At 34.4% G+C, this 16,035-nt stretch overlaps 1 protein-coding gene across 7 annotated transcripts in view; it reads left to right on the forward strand.

Moving 5' to 3' along the window:
• XRCC4 (X-ray repair cross complementing 4) overlaps positions 1 to 16,035 on the forward strand; it is a 321,280-nt gene that overhangs the window by 173,542 nt on the left and 131,703 nt on the right. For 6 of the 7 annotated variants that reach the window (XM_023214996.1, XM_026454266.1, XM_026454267.1 and 3 more), the window contains exon 7: positions 10,236 to 10,383. In XM_023214996.1, the coding sequence (XP_023070764.1) occupies positions 10,236 to 10,383 (148 nt within the window). Of the gene's footprint in view, positions 1 to 10,235; positions 10,384 to 12,442; positions 13,388 to 16,035 lie in introns of those variants that run through there. The other variant, XM_023214998.1, reaches the window with a different exon arrangement.

A 16,035-nucleotide genomic window follows, 5' to 3' on the forward strand; every position in this document is an offset into this window, starting at 1 on the left:
GACTTGATCAGAGTTGCATTTTTAGAAAAATTCTCCTAGATGTTTTAATGAGAATTAGTTTTATCAGCTTGGCCATGTATAAACTATAGCAGTAATCTAAGAAACTGTGGAAGTATTGGAGGTGCAGATAATTATTAGACACACCTAAAAACTTTTTATGTGGTACTGATTAGATTTGCATGATGAAGTTTTGAAAGGCATCAAGACTGATTCCATATTTGGGGCATGACAAGTTTTGTGGACAGTGACATTAAGAAAGCTTTGATCTGAACACGTTACTGAGACAGCATGCTCAAAATAAGGAGTTCACACATTGCTAATAATCATTGCTAACTGTAATTTGAAGATAGCTAAACTGTCTTCATAAATGTAAGATTTCATTAAAAATACATTTATAATAAATCATGATAAATTTACCAGTTATTATTCTTGTCAATTTGATGTTCAAAGTAACTTTAGCTTTTAATTGTCTAATTTTGAGTACCAGTAACCAAAGGATATACAAATTAGTCATTTAAAAAATAAAAGCCTTATGAGATTTTTGTTGAAAATTTTGAAAAATCATAAATAACATGAAGTGGTACAGCATAAAGGAAACATGTGTATGTTTGGAAATGAAAATTCTTAAGTAAAGCTTTCTAATTTGGGCAATGCTTTCTGACCCAATACTAACTTAAAAGTTCTTCAAAATGGTCTGAAAGTGCATTAGTCTGTCTTACCAAATCTGGATAATATAATCATTTTTAAAAAATATCATAAGGTAAACTACAGAATCAAGGATTTTTTATACCAGAAGTAACCACTTAGTCTAATTTTTCCCCACATAATTTTACAGATTTAAAAATAAACCTTTACAGAATTGTTATGTGGCCTGCCCATAGTTATAAAGACAATGACTCACAGACTCAAGTTTGGAATTCTTCTAAAGTATTTTATTAATTCAATATAAACATTTTCTTAGTTATTTGACCATTTGGTGTAGAATGTTTCTTATTCCTTCTAAATGAAAGTGTTGCCTAATCCCATTCTGTTTTAAAGCTAGTTAGGACATGTCTAGTGTTGCAAATCTGGAAATCTCTTTTTTGAAAATCATTTCACAGTTTTCAAGGAATGCCACTGAAATTTAGCCTTCTAGTTTCCTTTTCATAGAACAACTACAAACTGGCCAAATTATATCACAGAGGCATCACCCTTGTTGTAAAGGAGTTTAAAGAAGTGCAAATAGAATGTTTTGTCCTAATGTATCAAAATTATTCCAGAGTTTTCTGAGATTAAGCGTGCATTGGCAAAATGAAGTGGAAAGATTTATCATTGTCAAATAAATTCAGTTAAGTTCCTCTTCCTACCCCTGTTAATGATCAGAGAGAGAGAGTTTGTGATATATAACACTGTTCCTTATCGACCAAATTAACCCGATAATCAATCATGCTAATAATTCACTCTGCCAATTTTATCAGATTTTGATTTTGACTTACTAGTCAAGCTAGTGATCTTGTCCTAGTTCTAACCAGGTAATATAGAGTCACTGCAGGTAATATGCTAGTAATATATTATTTTTTAAAAATACCCTGAAAGATTTCCTCTACCATTTCTTTTACAAAGGTTTTATATTTTATTTATTTTGTCCAATTTTTAAATTTATCCTAGTTCAATGAAAACCTCTATAAGCTAAGCTTTGTAAAAAGTCTAAGTTTTATTAACAGTTGAGTAAAATAAAAAACAATGAAAATTTCAAAAATCCTTAGAAATCTCTATGAAGAAATCACTAACAAATGTCTTAGGTTGACAGAAGTCAACCTATGAAAACAATGAAGCTTTGTGTTGACTCCAAACATTTCATGACATAGGTAGCTGTTGAAAGCTAAGAAATTTTAGTTTTGTTTTCTGGAAACTTGTTAACCATTTAAAGTGCTTTCAGAGATTTGTTATTTTTAACTTCAAAATGATATAAATTGAAGGTTTAATGTTGCTCTTTCATAAATTGCTTTTTCCCACTAATGTTTCTCTTAATGTTAGCTGGAACTAGCACCAGCAGGCATAAATAATCAATAATATGGTATTTCTCACAGATGCAAAATAACTTGTAAATTATTTATTATTAGGTTCCATTAGTATTTAAGAATTTATAGCAATCGATGAATATTTATTGAGAAATTACTTAGTATTACACACCATTCTAATCTGTCTTGATTTATCAGTGAATAAGACAAACTTAGTCCCTGCCTTCATGGAGCTTACAAATATTAGATACATTATTGCAAGTTTGATCAAATCTAAGGATGTTTGAGGGCTACCCAAAAGTCCTACCCAAAAAGGTGATTGTATAGTTTCAATTCAGATTTGCTGTTTGAGTTTATTCTGAAACATCCTGAAACCTAATTTTGAAGCCAAGGCTTTTATTAAATCAGTTTGCTCAGAGTGAGCTAGCCCTTTAATTTTCTCTTTTGGAAAATGTACTTCAGAGCCATCTGATTGTAAGGATTATGCTTTCAAAAAAAAGCATCTATATAAGAAGAAAAGCAATGTAAGAAATCGAGTTATAATAGATAGTTGACAATGGAAAAGAAAAATTGAAGCTTCACAGATTAATTTGGGAAATGTAGTAAACAGCTGGAAATCTACGCCTACCTTAGAACTATTAAATTAGTTCCTTTTTAATTGCTTGTGTGGCTTATGCCTGTCTTACAAATAGTTGTGTCTTTCTGTCCTACTTAATTATAAACTTTTTGAATGCATGCTGGTAGTATCTTCTGGATAGTGCCACAGTTCCAGAGTTTTTTCAAGGAATGCCTCTGAAATTTACCTTAATATTTGCCTCTGCATAGAATAGTTCATAAAACACTCAATAAATATTGGTTGAATGAATGGAGGAATAAATGAATTCTTAAGGTCTGAAGAAGTGAATTCCTTTGGTTGTAAAGTTTTAAGAAACAATTTTTAAAAATTAAACATTGAGGCCAGGTGCGGTGGTTCACACCTGTAATCCCAGCACTTTGGGAGGCCAGAGCGGGTGGATCACGAGGTCAAGAGATCGAGACCATCCTGGCCAACATGGTGAAACCCCATCTCTACTAAAAATACAAAAATTAGCCGGATGTGGTGGCAGGCGCCTGTAGTCCCAGCTACTCAGGAGGCTGAGGCAGGAGGATGGCTTGAACCCGGGAGGTGGAGCTTGCAGTGAGCAGAGATAGTGCCACTGCACTCCAGCCTGAGCGACAGAGCGAGACTCCATCTCAAAAATAAATAAATAAATAAATAAATAAATAAATAAATAAATAAATAAATAAATAACATTTTAAAAAATAAACATTGAAATGTTTTGTAGGCATAGAACAATAAATATCTAATATAATCAACTTACTATTTTTTATGCTGCAGATACTTCTGGGGTCTGTGGTTTATCCTTAGTGGCCCTCTCTGCCTCTGACATTGAGAGTATTGGATTTCCAAAGATAACCTTTTGAGTTACCCCAATGTCAGTAGGTATTTGTCATTAAGTCTGACTTCTAGCTGTACTGGCTGAGAGAGGAGCCTGATGTTTGGGAAAGTATATGTACACAGATTCAGACACATACATTCTTAAGTGTTTGGTGTTATGTTAATAATCAGTTTATTTGGTGATTGCTAATTCATAGATTACACCATTGACTTGTCTTGTAAGATGGTCGTCAGTAATTCAGGTTAGATTGTGAAAACTGAGTAGCAACTGATTACAGATTTGAAAATGGGCATTTGATAAATGGCATGAAAAAATAATGTTTGCTTGTTTGGTCAGATTAGAAATTTACTGCCTCAAGACAGGTCACTTTAAGGTACTGCCTATTGAAGTATGGTGTGATAGACCTTATCTCAGCCTCTTTTCTTGATTATCTTTGTACTTGTCAGTAAGACATACTACAGAGGCACAAGATAGCCTGAGGCATTGGTTGGTTGTTTTCTCTTGGGAAAGGAAGAATATGTGTTTTGAAGTTTCAGATTCAGTTAGGGTTGTATTTTAAGGTTTGGATTTTGTGCTTTTTTCTCCTAATATTTTATATCTTTTGAAATGAAACAATGAGTTATTGATTCTAAATATTTTATAAACACTTGTGAAATGAATAAATAGATAAAATAGCCAAAAGCAGTCATAGTAGACTGAGTACTCTGTGTTCATAATAGATGGTGGCTCTGTGACAATTGGAATATTTTAAATTAGGAAAACTGGTATTTATCTTACTTTTTTATGTCTGTGAAAAGATATAGTAGATATCCTAAATGAATATTAATTTGGCCTTTGTTAACAACATACTATTTTAAAAATAATACCTTAATTATGATATTGGATATTTCTGATACTTTTTTATTAAAAAAGTTTGTAAATATTTTTTATTTACATTTTACATTGTACATTTTTTTTTACTCTATTTTGTCATCTCAGAAATTATAGTTTATATACATTTTCTCAGCTGAGAAACTTAGAGATTCTGTAATATACCCAAGGTAAATGCAGAACTGGAGACCCAAACCCAGGCATTCTCACTTCATTTTACCCTACATCTGGAGGTTTATAAGTAAGTTTTTGATTAAAAAATAAGATGCACATTTGAAAATAAGAGATCCAGTCTTCATATTTCTCTTGTATAAAACTACTGAGTAATATGTTAGGGTTTAGCATGAGGCATGGGTTCTAGCTATAGGGTATTCATAATTTAATTGGAGAAACAAGAGATAAACATAAAAAGAGAGTAACAATATAAGATTGTATGTATAAGACGAGTGATTCAAACTGTAAGTCCTACAGAGACAGGAAAGATTTCTGTGGATTGGGACTACTAGACTAGGATGACTGGAATGAGTTGGGCTGTGCTAGAAGGAGGCACATGGATAGAAGAGGACATTCAAAACAGGGGAAGTACAGAACAAAAATAAAGGTATTGTTACCTGGCAGCCCTTGGTATAGCTTACATATATGGTAGAAGATTTGTGGGAGGTGTGGTTACAAAGGCAGGTGAAGGTCACACTGTAGAAGGATTTGAATGCAGGGTTAAGATCTTAGGACTTTATTTTGTAGGCAATGGGAAACCACTCATGGTTGGTTGGTTGGTTTGTCTGGACATGGCATTTGCAAAAAGTACACATTTTTTTTTCATGGTCAAGACACCTGAAGATTAGAGCCTCCTTCCTTCTATAAGCTACATCACCACAACTGTGAATAACATGCTTCAGGACATTGAGGGATATCTGTGTGTGTGTATTTGAGGGGGCTAGAGATGGGCGTATCTGTGTGGCGGGGAATGAGGAAGAGAGGTGGCAATCTTCTTTCAAGTATTATAGACTCTTTCTGTGTGTCAGGCACACAGAAAGTATATATGATATGAAAAGAAAAACATCTATAAATATGAGATAATAGTGAGCACCTTATAAAAACAAATTATAAACCTGAAAAGTGATCTGTAAAAATACTGAGATTTCAAGATTTCTTGGTCAGAAGCTGAAGTTTACCAGGTAATTTAACTTAGGGGATTCAGCCAAATTCCTGGCAGCTTAGCCAACAGTGTCATTTCATTCCGACATTGAGAGTACCCAGGGAAGCTAACTCCCTGTCTTTTTCATGTCTGAACTACTGTTGCCAAGATCCTGCAGTTCGTCTGTCAGATGAGAAGAAGTGTGGCTTTTTGTGGAGCCACCTTTCACAATAACAGGGCTTGTGAAAAGAGTCCCCATTTTCGAGATGCAGTGAACCTAACAAGAACTTGAAATTCATCCCACGGCTATACCAATCAGTATTCCAGCTGTAGTAAGTTAATTGGCAATGGTTTTTAGTTTTGTTTTGTTTTGTTTTTGTTTTTTCTCCTTTTGTCTTCTTTAAAAAAAATAAATCCTGGAAATGGCGAAAGACACGTTTTCATGACAAAAAAAAAAAAAATGATGACAATATTAAAAACAGAATTCTGGAGGTGGAATCTTAAGAAAAAAATCTCCCCAGTCAATATTGAATCCATACATTTCTGCCTGAATTTGAAAACTTGCAAGCTGATTTAACTATCTCTCTGCCTTCTTACTCCTTCCATTTCTTTTCTGCTGCCCATATTTATCCTGTCTCATTTCCTGTACCTTTCATGCATGCTGTTACAAGGCCACACTCCTCCTCATTACCCTTTGAACATTTGCTATTCTTTTCCAACTCTGTTCAAATTCTCTCTCATATCAAATGAATACATATAACCTAATACACTTAATATGAATTGATTTTTTTAACAATGAGATACCAGACTTGAAAGTGAAAACTTGAATTATTGCACTTGAATGTATATATAAGGTGATGAATATTATAGACATTTTTGAACTCCTATCTGTGACCTCCTGTTGATATAGTTCGGATCCCTTCTGTTGTATATGAAATAGCATTGCTCATTTGGAGACCCACAGTCATTGTTCAAGGGAGCTAATGTCAGAACAGAATTGTACCATTTAGTGTCAAGACCAAAGACCATGAAAAGACCAAACATTATCACAATTGGAGGAAAAAGGCAGGATGAGTTGAAATTTGAAAAATGTAGGCCAGGCGCGGGGACTCACACCTGTAATCCCAGCACTTTGGGAGGCCGATGTGGGTGGATCACTTGAGCTCAGTAGTTCAAGACCAGCCTGGCCAACATGGTGAAACCCTGTCTGTACTAAAAATACAAAAATTAGCCAGGCGTGGCGGCAGACTCCTGTAATCTCAGCTACTTGGGAGGCTGAGGCAGGAGAATTGTTTGAACCCGGGAGGCGGAGGTTGCAGTGAGCCGAGATCATACCATTGCACTCCAGCCTGGGCAAAAAGAGTAAAACTCCATCTCAAAAAAAATAATAAGAAGAAGAAAAGAAAATAAATTTGAAAAATGTTCGAGATGAGCAATTTAATACTTAGGTGCCAAGTATTGGAGTAGTGCCTTTTTATCCTGGTTTCAGGGTTTGCCTTTTTTTAAAGGCTAGATAGGTATTGAAACTTCATTGTAAAGAAATATTTGAAGTAAGAGCATCTACTACAATATGGTTTGCTATTACATTTATGTGAAAAACTGAGGGGAACACTGTTCCCATGGTGCAAACACAAACCAAAAAAGATGTATTCCATTTAAACTGTAACTAAGCTTATACAGCTAGCCGTTTTTCTTCATGCCAATTTTATAGAAAGGTTACAGTGTAATTATCAAGAGGAATGCATTGTAATGTGGTGAACTGGCCGGAAGTACTTGGTCACACACAACTTCAGTTTATTTGTGGTATAATAATGATAGTCACCAAGAAGTTTGAAGTATGAGAACATTAGATACTTCTCCCGCAATTTTGTTTCAAGGCAATTAATAAAATTCTCAAATTAAATTTTGCCACACATACAATTATTAACTAAATATTTACTTGCAAGTAAGCACAAAATAATTCATGAACTTGTCCTGTAAGTCTGAAAAAAAATTGCAAGCTCTCTGTCCTTTTAGGTTTCCCAGTCACCACCTCATAGAAAATGTTCATTTTTGATGAATAAAAAGATGCCTGAACAACCACAATTGTTCAGGGTTCATAGCTGGACACAGAACCATTTAAAAATTTAACGGAAGGTTCTCTCTAAGTGTAAATAGGCCTCGTGAGATTTTTACACCTTGTCTGTAAAATGATGGGCAGTATTTCTAATATATTTTAGCCAGTCTGTATAACACTGGTACTTTTAGTTCACTCATGAAAATCCATATGCAATGTTCATCAAGTTAGTTTACATGCTTTGTTTTTATCAATAGGCATGCATTTTGTCATTCAGTATACTTATTAGTAAATCATCAGTTATTGATTGAAATATGAATAACAAAAGGACCTGGAGTGACCCCCTTAGGAGTACAGATTTCTGATTCCTTCAGCCTGCTCCTGGCTGGTGCATTCCTGATTAGATGCTAGAAACATCTTGGTTATAGTCCACCCTCACTAACTTACCTTTAGTAACGTTGGATTTTAAAGTAAGTTGCAGACATTGTAACACATGATGTTATCACTTCCCACATACGGTATCCTTTTTGGTTGCCAGTTTGTAAGACATCATTTGGAGTTCTGAAATGAATGGCAAAACTTTTCACTAATTTTATTTTTTAAATTTGCCTTGTATTTTAATTTAAACTTAATATTCTTTTTTCCTAGATATCTGCTGTGACATTAAATCTAATCTTTATCCAGTTTATACATCTGTAATTGAAATGTCCTCTAGCTCTATGAGTTTTGCTAGTTTTGTTCATAGACAAGCATATACTTGTACTTTCATTAGTCATCTCTTAGCTTAATAGCATTGGGAAATCTTTCAGCTTGAATGTGTTTAAAAAAAAAAAAAAACACTTCCTTTTTAATATACCCTTATCTATTCCCAATACATTTTTAGAGGCTAATAAAAAAATGTCCTAAAACTTAAACAGCTTTGGAAAGTAAACTATGCCTTGGTGGGCTTTCACTTAATATTTGATCAAAGAATAATTTACCCACTAGGAAAAAATATTTTTTAATTGTCCTAATGACAAAATATAAGAACAAAGGCTGTGTGATTTGGGAAAGTCACTTAACCTCTCTGAAGCCTTGTTTTCCTTAAAAATAAAATGAGCATAGTAATAATAAGTACTTTATGAAGTAATTTTAAGGATTAACAAGGTAATACATGGAAAACCCATAGCAAAGGGCCCAAAACATAAGATCTGGAAATTAATAGTTATAATAGAAAAAAAAAAAAAGAGAGGAATTTCAGTAGAATGTTCAACAGTGTCCATGTTGTCTCAGAGAGATCAACTAAAGTATGAACTACACAGAGTGAGAACTCAACATGCAAGCTTTTCTGCCAGAATGTAATATATGTGTACCTGAAAAACCACTCATTCTGCAAAATTACATAGTAAAAATAACGGGCTTAAGGGAGAAAAAATTAAGCTTTGGGCACACTATTCAAAATTGAGTCAGTTTCTCCCATTCTGTAGCAATTTACCCATCTGACAAAGGGCTGGTATCCAGAATCTATACTGAACTTAAACAAATTTACAGGAAAAAAAAAAAAAAAAAACCATCAAAAAGTGGCCAAAGGATATGAACAGACACTTCTCAAAACAAGACATTTATGTGGCCAACAGACATATGAAAAAAAGCTCATCATCACTCGCCATCAGAGAAATACAAATCAAAACCACAGTGAGATACCATCTCACGCAAGTTAGAATGGTGATCATTAAAAAGTCAGCAAACAACAGATGATGGAGAGTATGTGGAGAAATAGGAATGCTTTTACACTGTTGGTGGGAGTGTAACTTAGTTCAATCATTGTGGAAGACAGTGTGGTGATTCCTTAAGGATCTAGAACCAGAAATAGCATTTGACCCAGCAATCCCATTATTGGGTATATCCCCAAAGGATTATAAATCATTCTGCTATAAAGAAATATGCACACATATGTTTATTGCAGCTCTGCTTACAATAGCAAAGACTTGGAATTAACCCAAATACCCATCAGTGATAGACTGGATAAAGAAAATATGTCACATATTACACCGTGGAATACTAAGCAGCCATAAAAAAGGATGAGTTCATGTCCTTTGCAGGGACATGGATGAAGCTAAAAACCATCATTCTCAGCAAACTAACACAGGAACAGAAAACCAAACACTGCATGTTCTCACTTATAAGTGGGAGTTGAACAGTGAGAACACATGGACACAGGAATGGGAACATCACACACCAGGGCCTGTCAGTGGGTGAGGGGCAAGGGGAGGGATAGCATTAGGAGAAATACCTAATATAGATGCCGGGTTGATGGGTGCAGCAAACCACCATGGCACATGTATACGTATGTAACAAACCTGCACGTTCTGCACATGTATCTCAGAACTTAAAATATAATAATAATTAAAAAAAACGCAGTTTTGTCATTGTTGCTATGATTTCTAGTTACAATCCTAATAAAAATACTAGCTCCATTAAATCTCCAAGAACACTTTCACCCAGCATCAAAGATCGTTTTGATCGAATTATTCCATGTGTACAATATACATGATGTTTTTGTTGGTAGTAAAGTATCATATGCCATCTAACTGACCTGATTCAACGAATCTGCATAAAGATTTGAAAGAATAGTTTTACTGTATTTTAATTGTCACCTTATGTCAGTGCTAAAACAGCAAGTTAATACTTTACTCACAAATGGTATGGATGTGCATAATTTTGTTGGGTCACGTTCTCATCTCATTTTATTTTAGCCGCTCTAAGTAAGGATGATTCCATTATTTCAAGTCTTGATGTCACTGATACTGCACCAAGTAGAAAAAGGAGACAGCGAATGCAAAAAAATCTTGGGACAGAACCTAAAATGGCTCCTCAGGAGCATCCGCTTCAAGAAAAGGAAAAGTAAGTCATTTTATTCTTTGCCAAGAAGTGAGGTGACATTTTTGAAAATCTAACATATGATCTTAAAAATTATATTTTCATTTTGAACTTATTTAAAATTATTTTTAAGAAAATGTGATTTTCGAGTTGTAAAATGTTTGAATCAATATATTGTTTCTGGTATTTGGTTAATTTCTATTCATATTTAAAGCCGAAATGCTGAAAATGTAAGCAAAAATTTTTTTCTCATGGTTTTTATAGATTAATTAGAAACAGCATGTAGGATACCAAAAATATTAGAATCCAACTAGTGTTCAGTAAAGTGTTTCAATCTGATTTACTGCTTAAAAGAGACTCATATAGCATTCAAATTACCCATTTAATTTGGTTATGCCTGGCATTTTTTTCAAGTAAAATGTCTCTTTCTTATCATCTGTTTATTTCTATCAAGTTTTGGCATTGTATATTCTCCCTGTTTTTCACTCTTTGGTTCTGATTACCCTGCATCAGCCTATATTTCAATTTAGGTGTGATGAGTTGCAAAGTTGAAACACTTAATATTTCATTACAGCAAAACAATGAGCATTTATAAAGAATATTATCATTTGGGTGTGTGTATATATGCTTTGAGAATTTATTTTTTCTAAAGTTTTTGTTAATTCAGTAAGTAGTTATCGAATGATGATGCTGTGGCAGATGATTTGATAGTTCAGTGATTTTCACAGCATGGAATGAGCGTACCTGGGGTTTTCCAATGGCCCTTTCTAGGTGTCCATAAGGTCATCCCTTCTTAAATTCCATACCTGTGGGAGGCTGGATTTTCTTATATCCTTCAATTAAAATAACATTTCACAGCTGACTGAATGCAGAAGCTAGTGAAAATCCAACTTTTCCATCAAACCAGCTATCAAACAGATTTGAAAAGTATAAAACAAAGCCCTCATAACATTTTTTTCTGGAAAATATGTTTCATAAATAATGTATTATTCATATTATCATATTCTGGATTTGTGTTATTTTCAAATGAAATAATGAATCTGTTTAAATTTTCTCAGGTTTAATTTTCAATATGGCAAATAGTCCACCTAAACTAAAATGTGGAGTCAAAACTCTTGAGACCCTCAAAAATTTTTTAAAGTATAAAGGGTTCCTGAGAGCAAAAAGCTTTAAAATTCTGTTATAGATAATAGGGATGCAAAGAAGCACAATTCATGCCATCAGGAAACTGGCAGCCTAGTGGGAACATGTTTTACTTTCTAGCATATAAATGTTGTATAGTTGGATTATTTTGTCTATCACTGTGTTTTTATTCTCTCCACAATTGGCCTGATCTACATGTACTTAAAAATGCTATCTCTATACTATGCTGGGTCCCTAATGGCTTTAGACAGTATATGCAAAAACCCATAATGCACTAAATTATTTCTGGTTTGTGCTTATCATTTGAATTTATTCATAGCTTATAACCCCTTGATAGAGCTCATAGAGTTCAAGGCATAGTGTGATCTGTTTTATATAGGGAACCAAAAATATTTTCAATTTACACACATTGAAATAGCCGAACTATTCCTATGGATTAATATGGGAAAGAATAAAATTATAAGCAGTTTGAAACGTTCCAGAAACTAACTACTTCATTCAGACAATTAGTAGACAAGTGAGTAATGAGTTGAAATTGAATTATGTGCCAGGCATAATATTGATCATGCTGAGGATCCCAGACAGTAGAAAATAGACACAGCTCCTGTCCTCATGGCACTTTCAGTCCAATTGTTTTGTCTGATAATGACTTCATGGTTTGAGGGAAGAAGGAAACATTGGTTTTATGTTGGAGAGCTGCATCTCAGATCTTTCCACTCTATGTGTGAACCAAAGGTAAGGTTTTGAGGTTGCTAACATTTTCTGAGTAAACTGTGTTTTGCTTAAGTGGGTTTCTGATATGCATGATACAGAGATGAAAGAAGTTAAGCTCTGAATCAGGACTAAATATTTTTAGTTAGCTTTTTAATAAAGGTAATGTGTTTGTTTCTCCAAACATACAGACAGCTAATATTATGTTCCTTTTCTTTTCCATGTTTAGGTGATTGTGTCAATGTTTATGTTGTATATTTTCACCACTTTAAAAGTTGACAAAGTTGATGTAAACCATAACAGCTTTTGGGAATGGTCTGCTAATTATATCATTGTAGGCCCTTTAGGCAGACTGCCCCTGAGTAGAAATGAAAAACACCTGTTAGATGTCAGGGAGCATTTTTAAAGATTAAGAGAAATTTAGTTTAGCATGTATCAGTCAGATGTTGAGTGGTTGATACCCTACTGTATAATGCCTCCTCTTTTGCCCAAATAAAACAAAATGTTAAATTATGTATTTTTTTCTTATTTTTTATATTATAGGATTTTTTTTTCCATTTTGAATACAGGAGACTGAAATTTTATGGCTCTTAAAATTTTTAAATACTAGTTGTACTTTCCCAATTTTTTTTAATTAAGAAAAAGAAGCTTCTATAAAACAAAAGCAAAAATAAGCCTTAGCTCTTAAAAAAAAAAAAAAAAAACCTCAGAGTAAGAAATTCTTGATTACTAATGACTAGCCCTTATTTTATGTTTTAAAATTAAAACTGCTATATGTTTTCCTGCCTTCCTAAAGCATGATTTTTTTCTCTGACAGCTTGTCATCAAAAACATAAACATCAATTAGGTTCATGTATTCTATCTGTAGACTCACAAATAAACGCGGATGTGGTTAGTTTGCTACTTATGGCTGAAAATACATCAGTCCCTACCTCTAAACTTCAGTTTTCTAAGCCCTTCTGATTGCATGACCTTCAGTCCCTTCCAACATTCCCACCAGACATCTTACATGTGATTCCACCATTTAGCTTCTCTATCTCTGCACCTCAAGAACAAAGAAACAGCCGGGCGCGGTGGCTCAAGCCTGTAATCCCAGCACTTTGGGAGGCCGAGACGGGCGGATCACGAGGTCATGAGATCGAGACCATCCTGGCTAACCCGGTGAAACCCCGTCTCTACTAAAAAATACAAAAAACTAGCCGGGCGAGGTGGCGGGCGCCTGTAGTCCCAGCTACTGGGGAGGCTGAGGCAGGAGAATGGCGTAAACCCGGGAGGCGGAGCTTGCAGTGAGCTGAGATCCGGCCACTGCACTCCAGCCTGGGCGACAGAGCGAGACTCCGTCTCAAAAAAAAAAAAAAAAAAGAACAAAGAAACAAAAGTAGGGGAAGGAGTGGTCATAAGTACTATGGCTTAAATATTTTGTGTGTGTGTGTGTGTGTACAACACTTTGTGCAAGTCATTTTACCTTTCCAAGGTTCAGTTTTCTCATCTGAAAATGAAAGGATTATACTAGGTGATCTGTAAGATCCCTCTCAATATTTATAAATCTATTATGTATTTAACAGTTCACCGCTTTCAAAACATGAATATGATTTAGCAATAAAATACTTCCATATTTATTAACTATTATTGATTAAAATTCATGAAGCAATTAAAAATATGAAATATCCATGAGAAAAGCATTTTTTAAATTTAACTGTTTATAGGTATTTTACAATGTAACATTTTAAGTACTTTATAAATACTATAGGGTTATTTTGCATTCGGAGAAAAACTAAATACTTATCTATAAAACAAAATCATAATAATTTTTACATTTAGTTGAACATTTATTGCGACCCTAAGTCATTGTTATAGTGACAAGGTATAGAAGGAGAGAGAGATATAAAAATAAATCAGAATTTTGATAAGTGCTGTATATGTTATCTCTCATTTAAATCTCACACAAACCCTACAAGATAGGTATTAATTTATCCTTCTTACAGATGAAAAGCAACCAAGGCTCATAAAGATGTAGTTCTTTTGCCAGAGCAGCATAGCCAGTGTTTTATTCCAGAGTTTGTGCCTGGTTCACTTACACAACTGGGTTTATAATCTTTTCAGAGACAAAGATATACACAAATAATTTTGTGCAAAGCAAGGGGAGTACATCAGTCATAAAGTTCTAAATTGAAATCTTTGGAATTGTGTTCCAGATTTGTAAGTGCACTATTATATGTGGGAATGGATTTTGAGCATTTTAGTTTATCTGAGAACCACTTTTTTGCGGGGTGGGGAAGCTTTCCTTTTATTTTGACTCAATATACAGAGAGAAATGACTTTAGTTAATACCTGAAAAACTCTGCAAAGTTTTTAGAGACTTCAGAACAAATATAAATAGCTGTAAAAGGAATACAGATATGAAATAAATATAAATTATTAAATTCACAGAGCTTTATAATTAATTTTTTAATCTTGTATACTTTCAAAGTATCTGAACAAACCATGTCTATCAAATATAAAAGAAAATGTGTGGTAAAGTTGCTTTTACCAATAAAAATATTAAATAGTGAAATATAAAAAATAGTTTTCACAAGAAAATGTGTTTGAAAACTACCATAGAAATATTTAACCACATTCTGGAAAATATTAACGTATATTTATGTCATATTAAAGATGGAGAAGTGAGGCTGGGCGCGGTGGCCCACGCCTGTAATCCCAGCACTTTGGGAGGCCTAGGCAGGTGGATCACAAGGTCAGGAGATTGAGACCATCCTGGCTAACACGGTGAAACCCTGTCTCTACTAAAAATACAAAAATTTAGCTGGGTGTGGTGGTGGGCGCCTGTAGTCCCAGCTACTTGGGAGGCTGAGGCAGGAGAGTGGCATGAACCCGGGAGGCGGAGCTTGCAGTGAGCCAAGATCGTGCCACTGCCCTCCAGCCTGGGCGACAGAAGGAGACTCCGTCTCAAAAAAAAAAAAAAAAACAAAAAAAAACAAAAACATAATGATGGAGAAGGGAGCTCAAGACTTGTGTAAGTATATTTGTTTTTGAGAATAAGTATGCCTAAATTTTCAGGAATTAAGTTTAAGTAAAAGAGTGAAATGACATAGTGATGACTCAGGTCTATTTTTTTCATTGGGATCCTTCCTTAGCTCCTCTCTATGGTGTAAAAAGACAATAGGTTTTTAGCTTGTTCCTCAAAACAGATGTAAAGTAGCAGCAAAGCAAAGGTGACCTCTCAGAGTGTTTGGGCTTTAAAACAAAATTTAATGAGTTGATAGAAACATGAATAGTGAGCTACTAAATATTGTTCATACAGGAAAAATTAGCACATTAATTGGGTTTTTTAAATAAATTGTGAAAGCTCTCCTACAGATAATTTCTCAACAGATGGTCAAATGTTATCATTGGGCGATCTGACATATAAAGTAAAATGTTATCCTTATATGAAAATAATGTTTCTTCAACCATGTAAGAAAAAAATATTAAGAAAATTAGTAAGTTGAAATGCATTGTAATAGTCACAGTTTTATAATTGAATATTCCTATGTGGTTTGGAAGTTCTCTTAAAAAATGCCACTTCTGGCTAGGCGCGGTGGCTCAAGCCTGTAATCCCAGCACTTTGGGAGGCCGAGACGGGCGGATCACGAGGTCAGAAGATCAAGACCATCCTGGCTAACACGGTGAAACCCCGTCTCTACTAAAAAATACAAAAATCTAGCCGGGCAAGGTGGCGGGCGGGCGCCTGTAGTCCCAGCTACTTGGGAGGCTGAGGCAGGAGAATGGCGTAAAACCTGGGAGGCGGAGCTTGCAGTGAGCTGAGATCCGGCCACTGCACTC

This window comes from Piliocolobus tephrosceles, chromosome 4, assembly GCF_002776525.5.
Source record: "Piliocolobus tephrosceles isolate RC106 chromosome 4, ASM277652v3, whole genome shotgun sequence".
Taxonomy (NCBI): Eukaryota; Metazoa; Chordata; class Mammalia; order Primates; family Cercopithecidae; genus Piliocolobus; species Piliocolobus tephrosceles.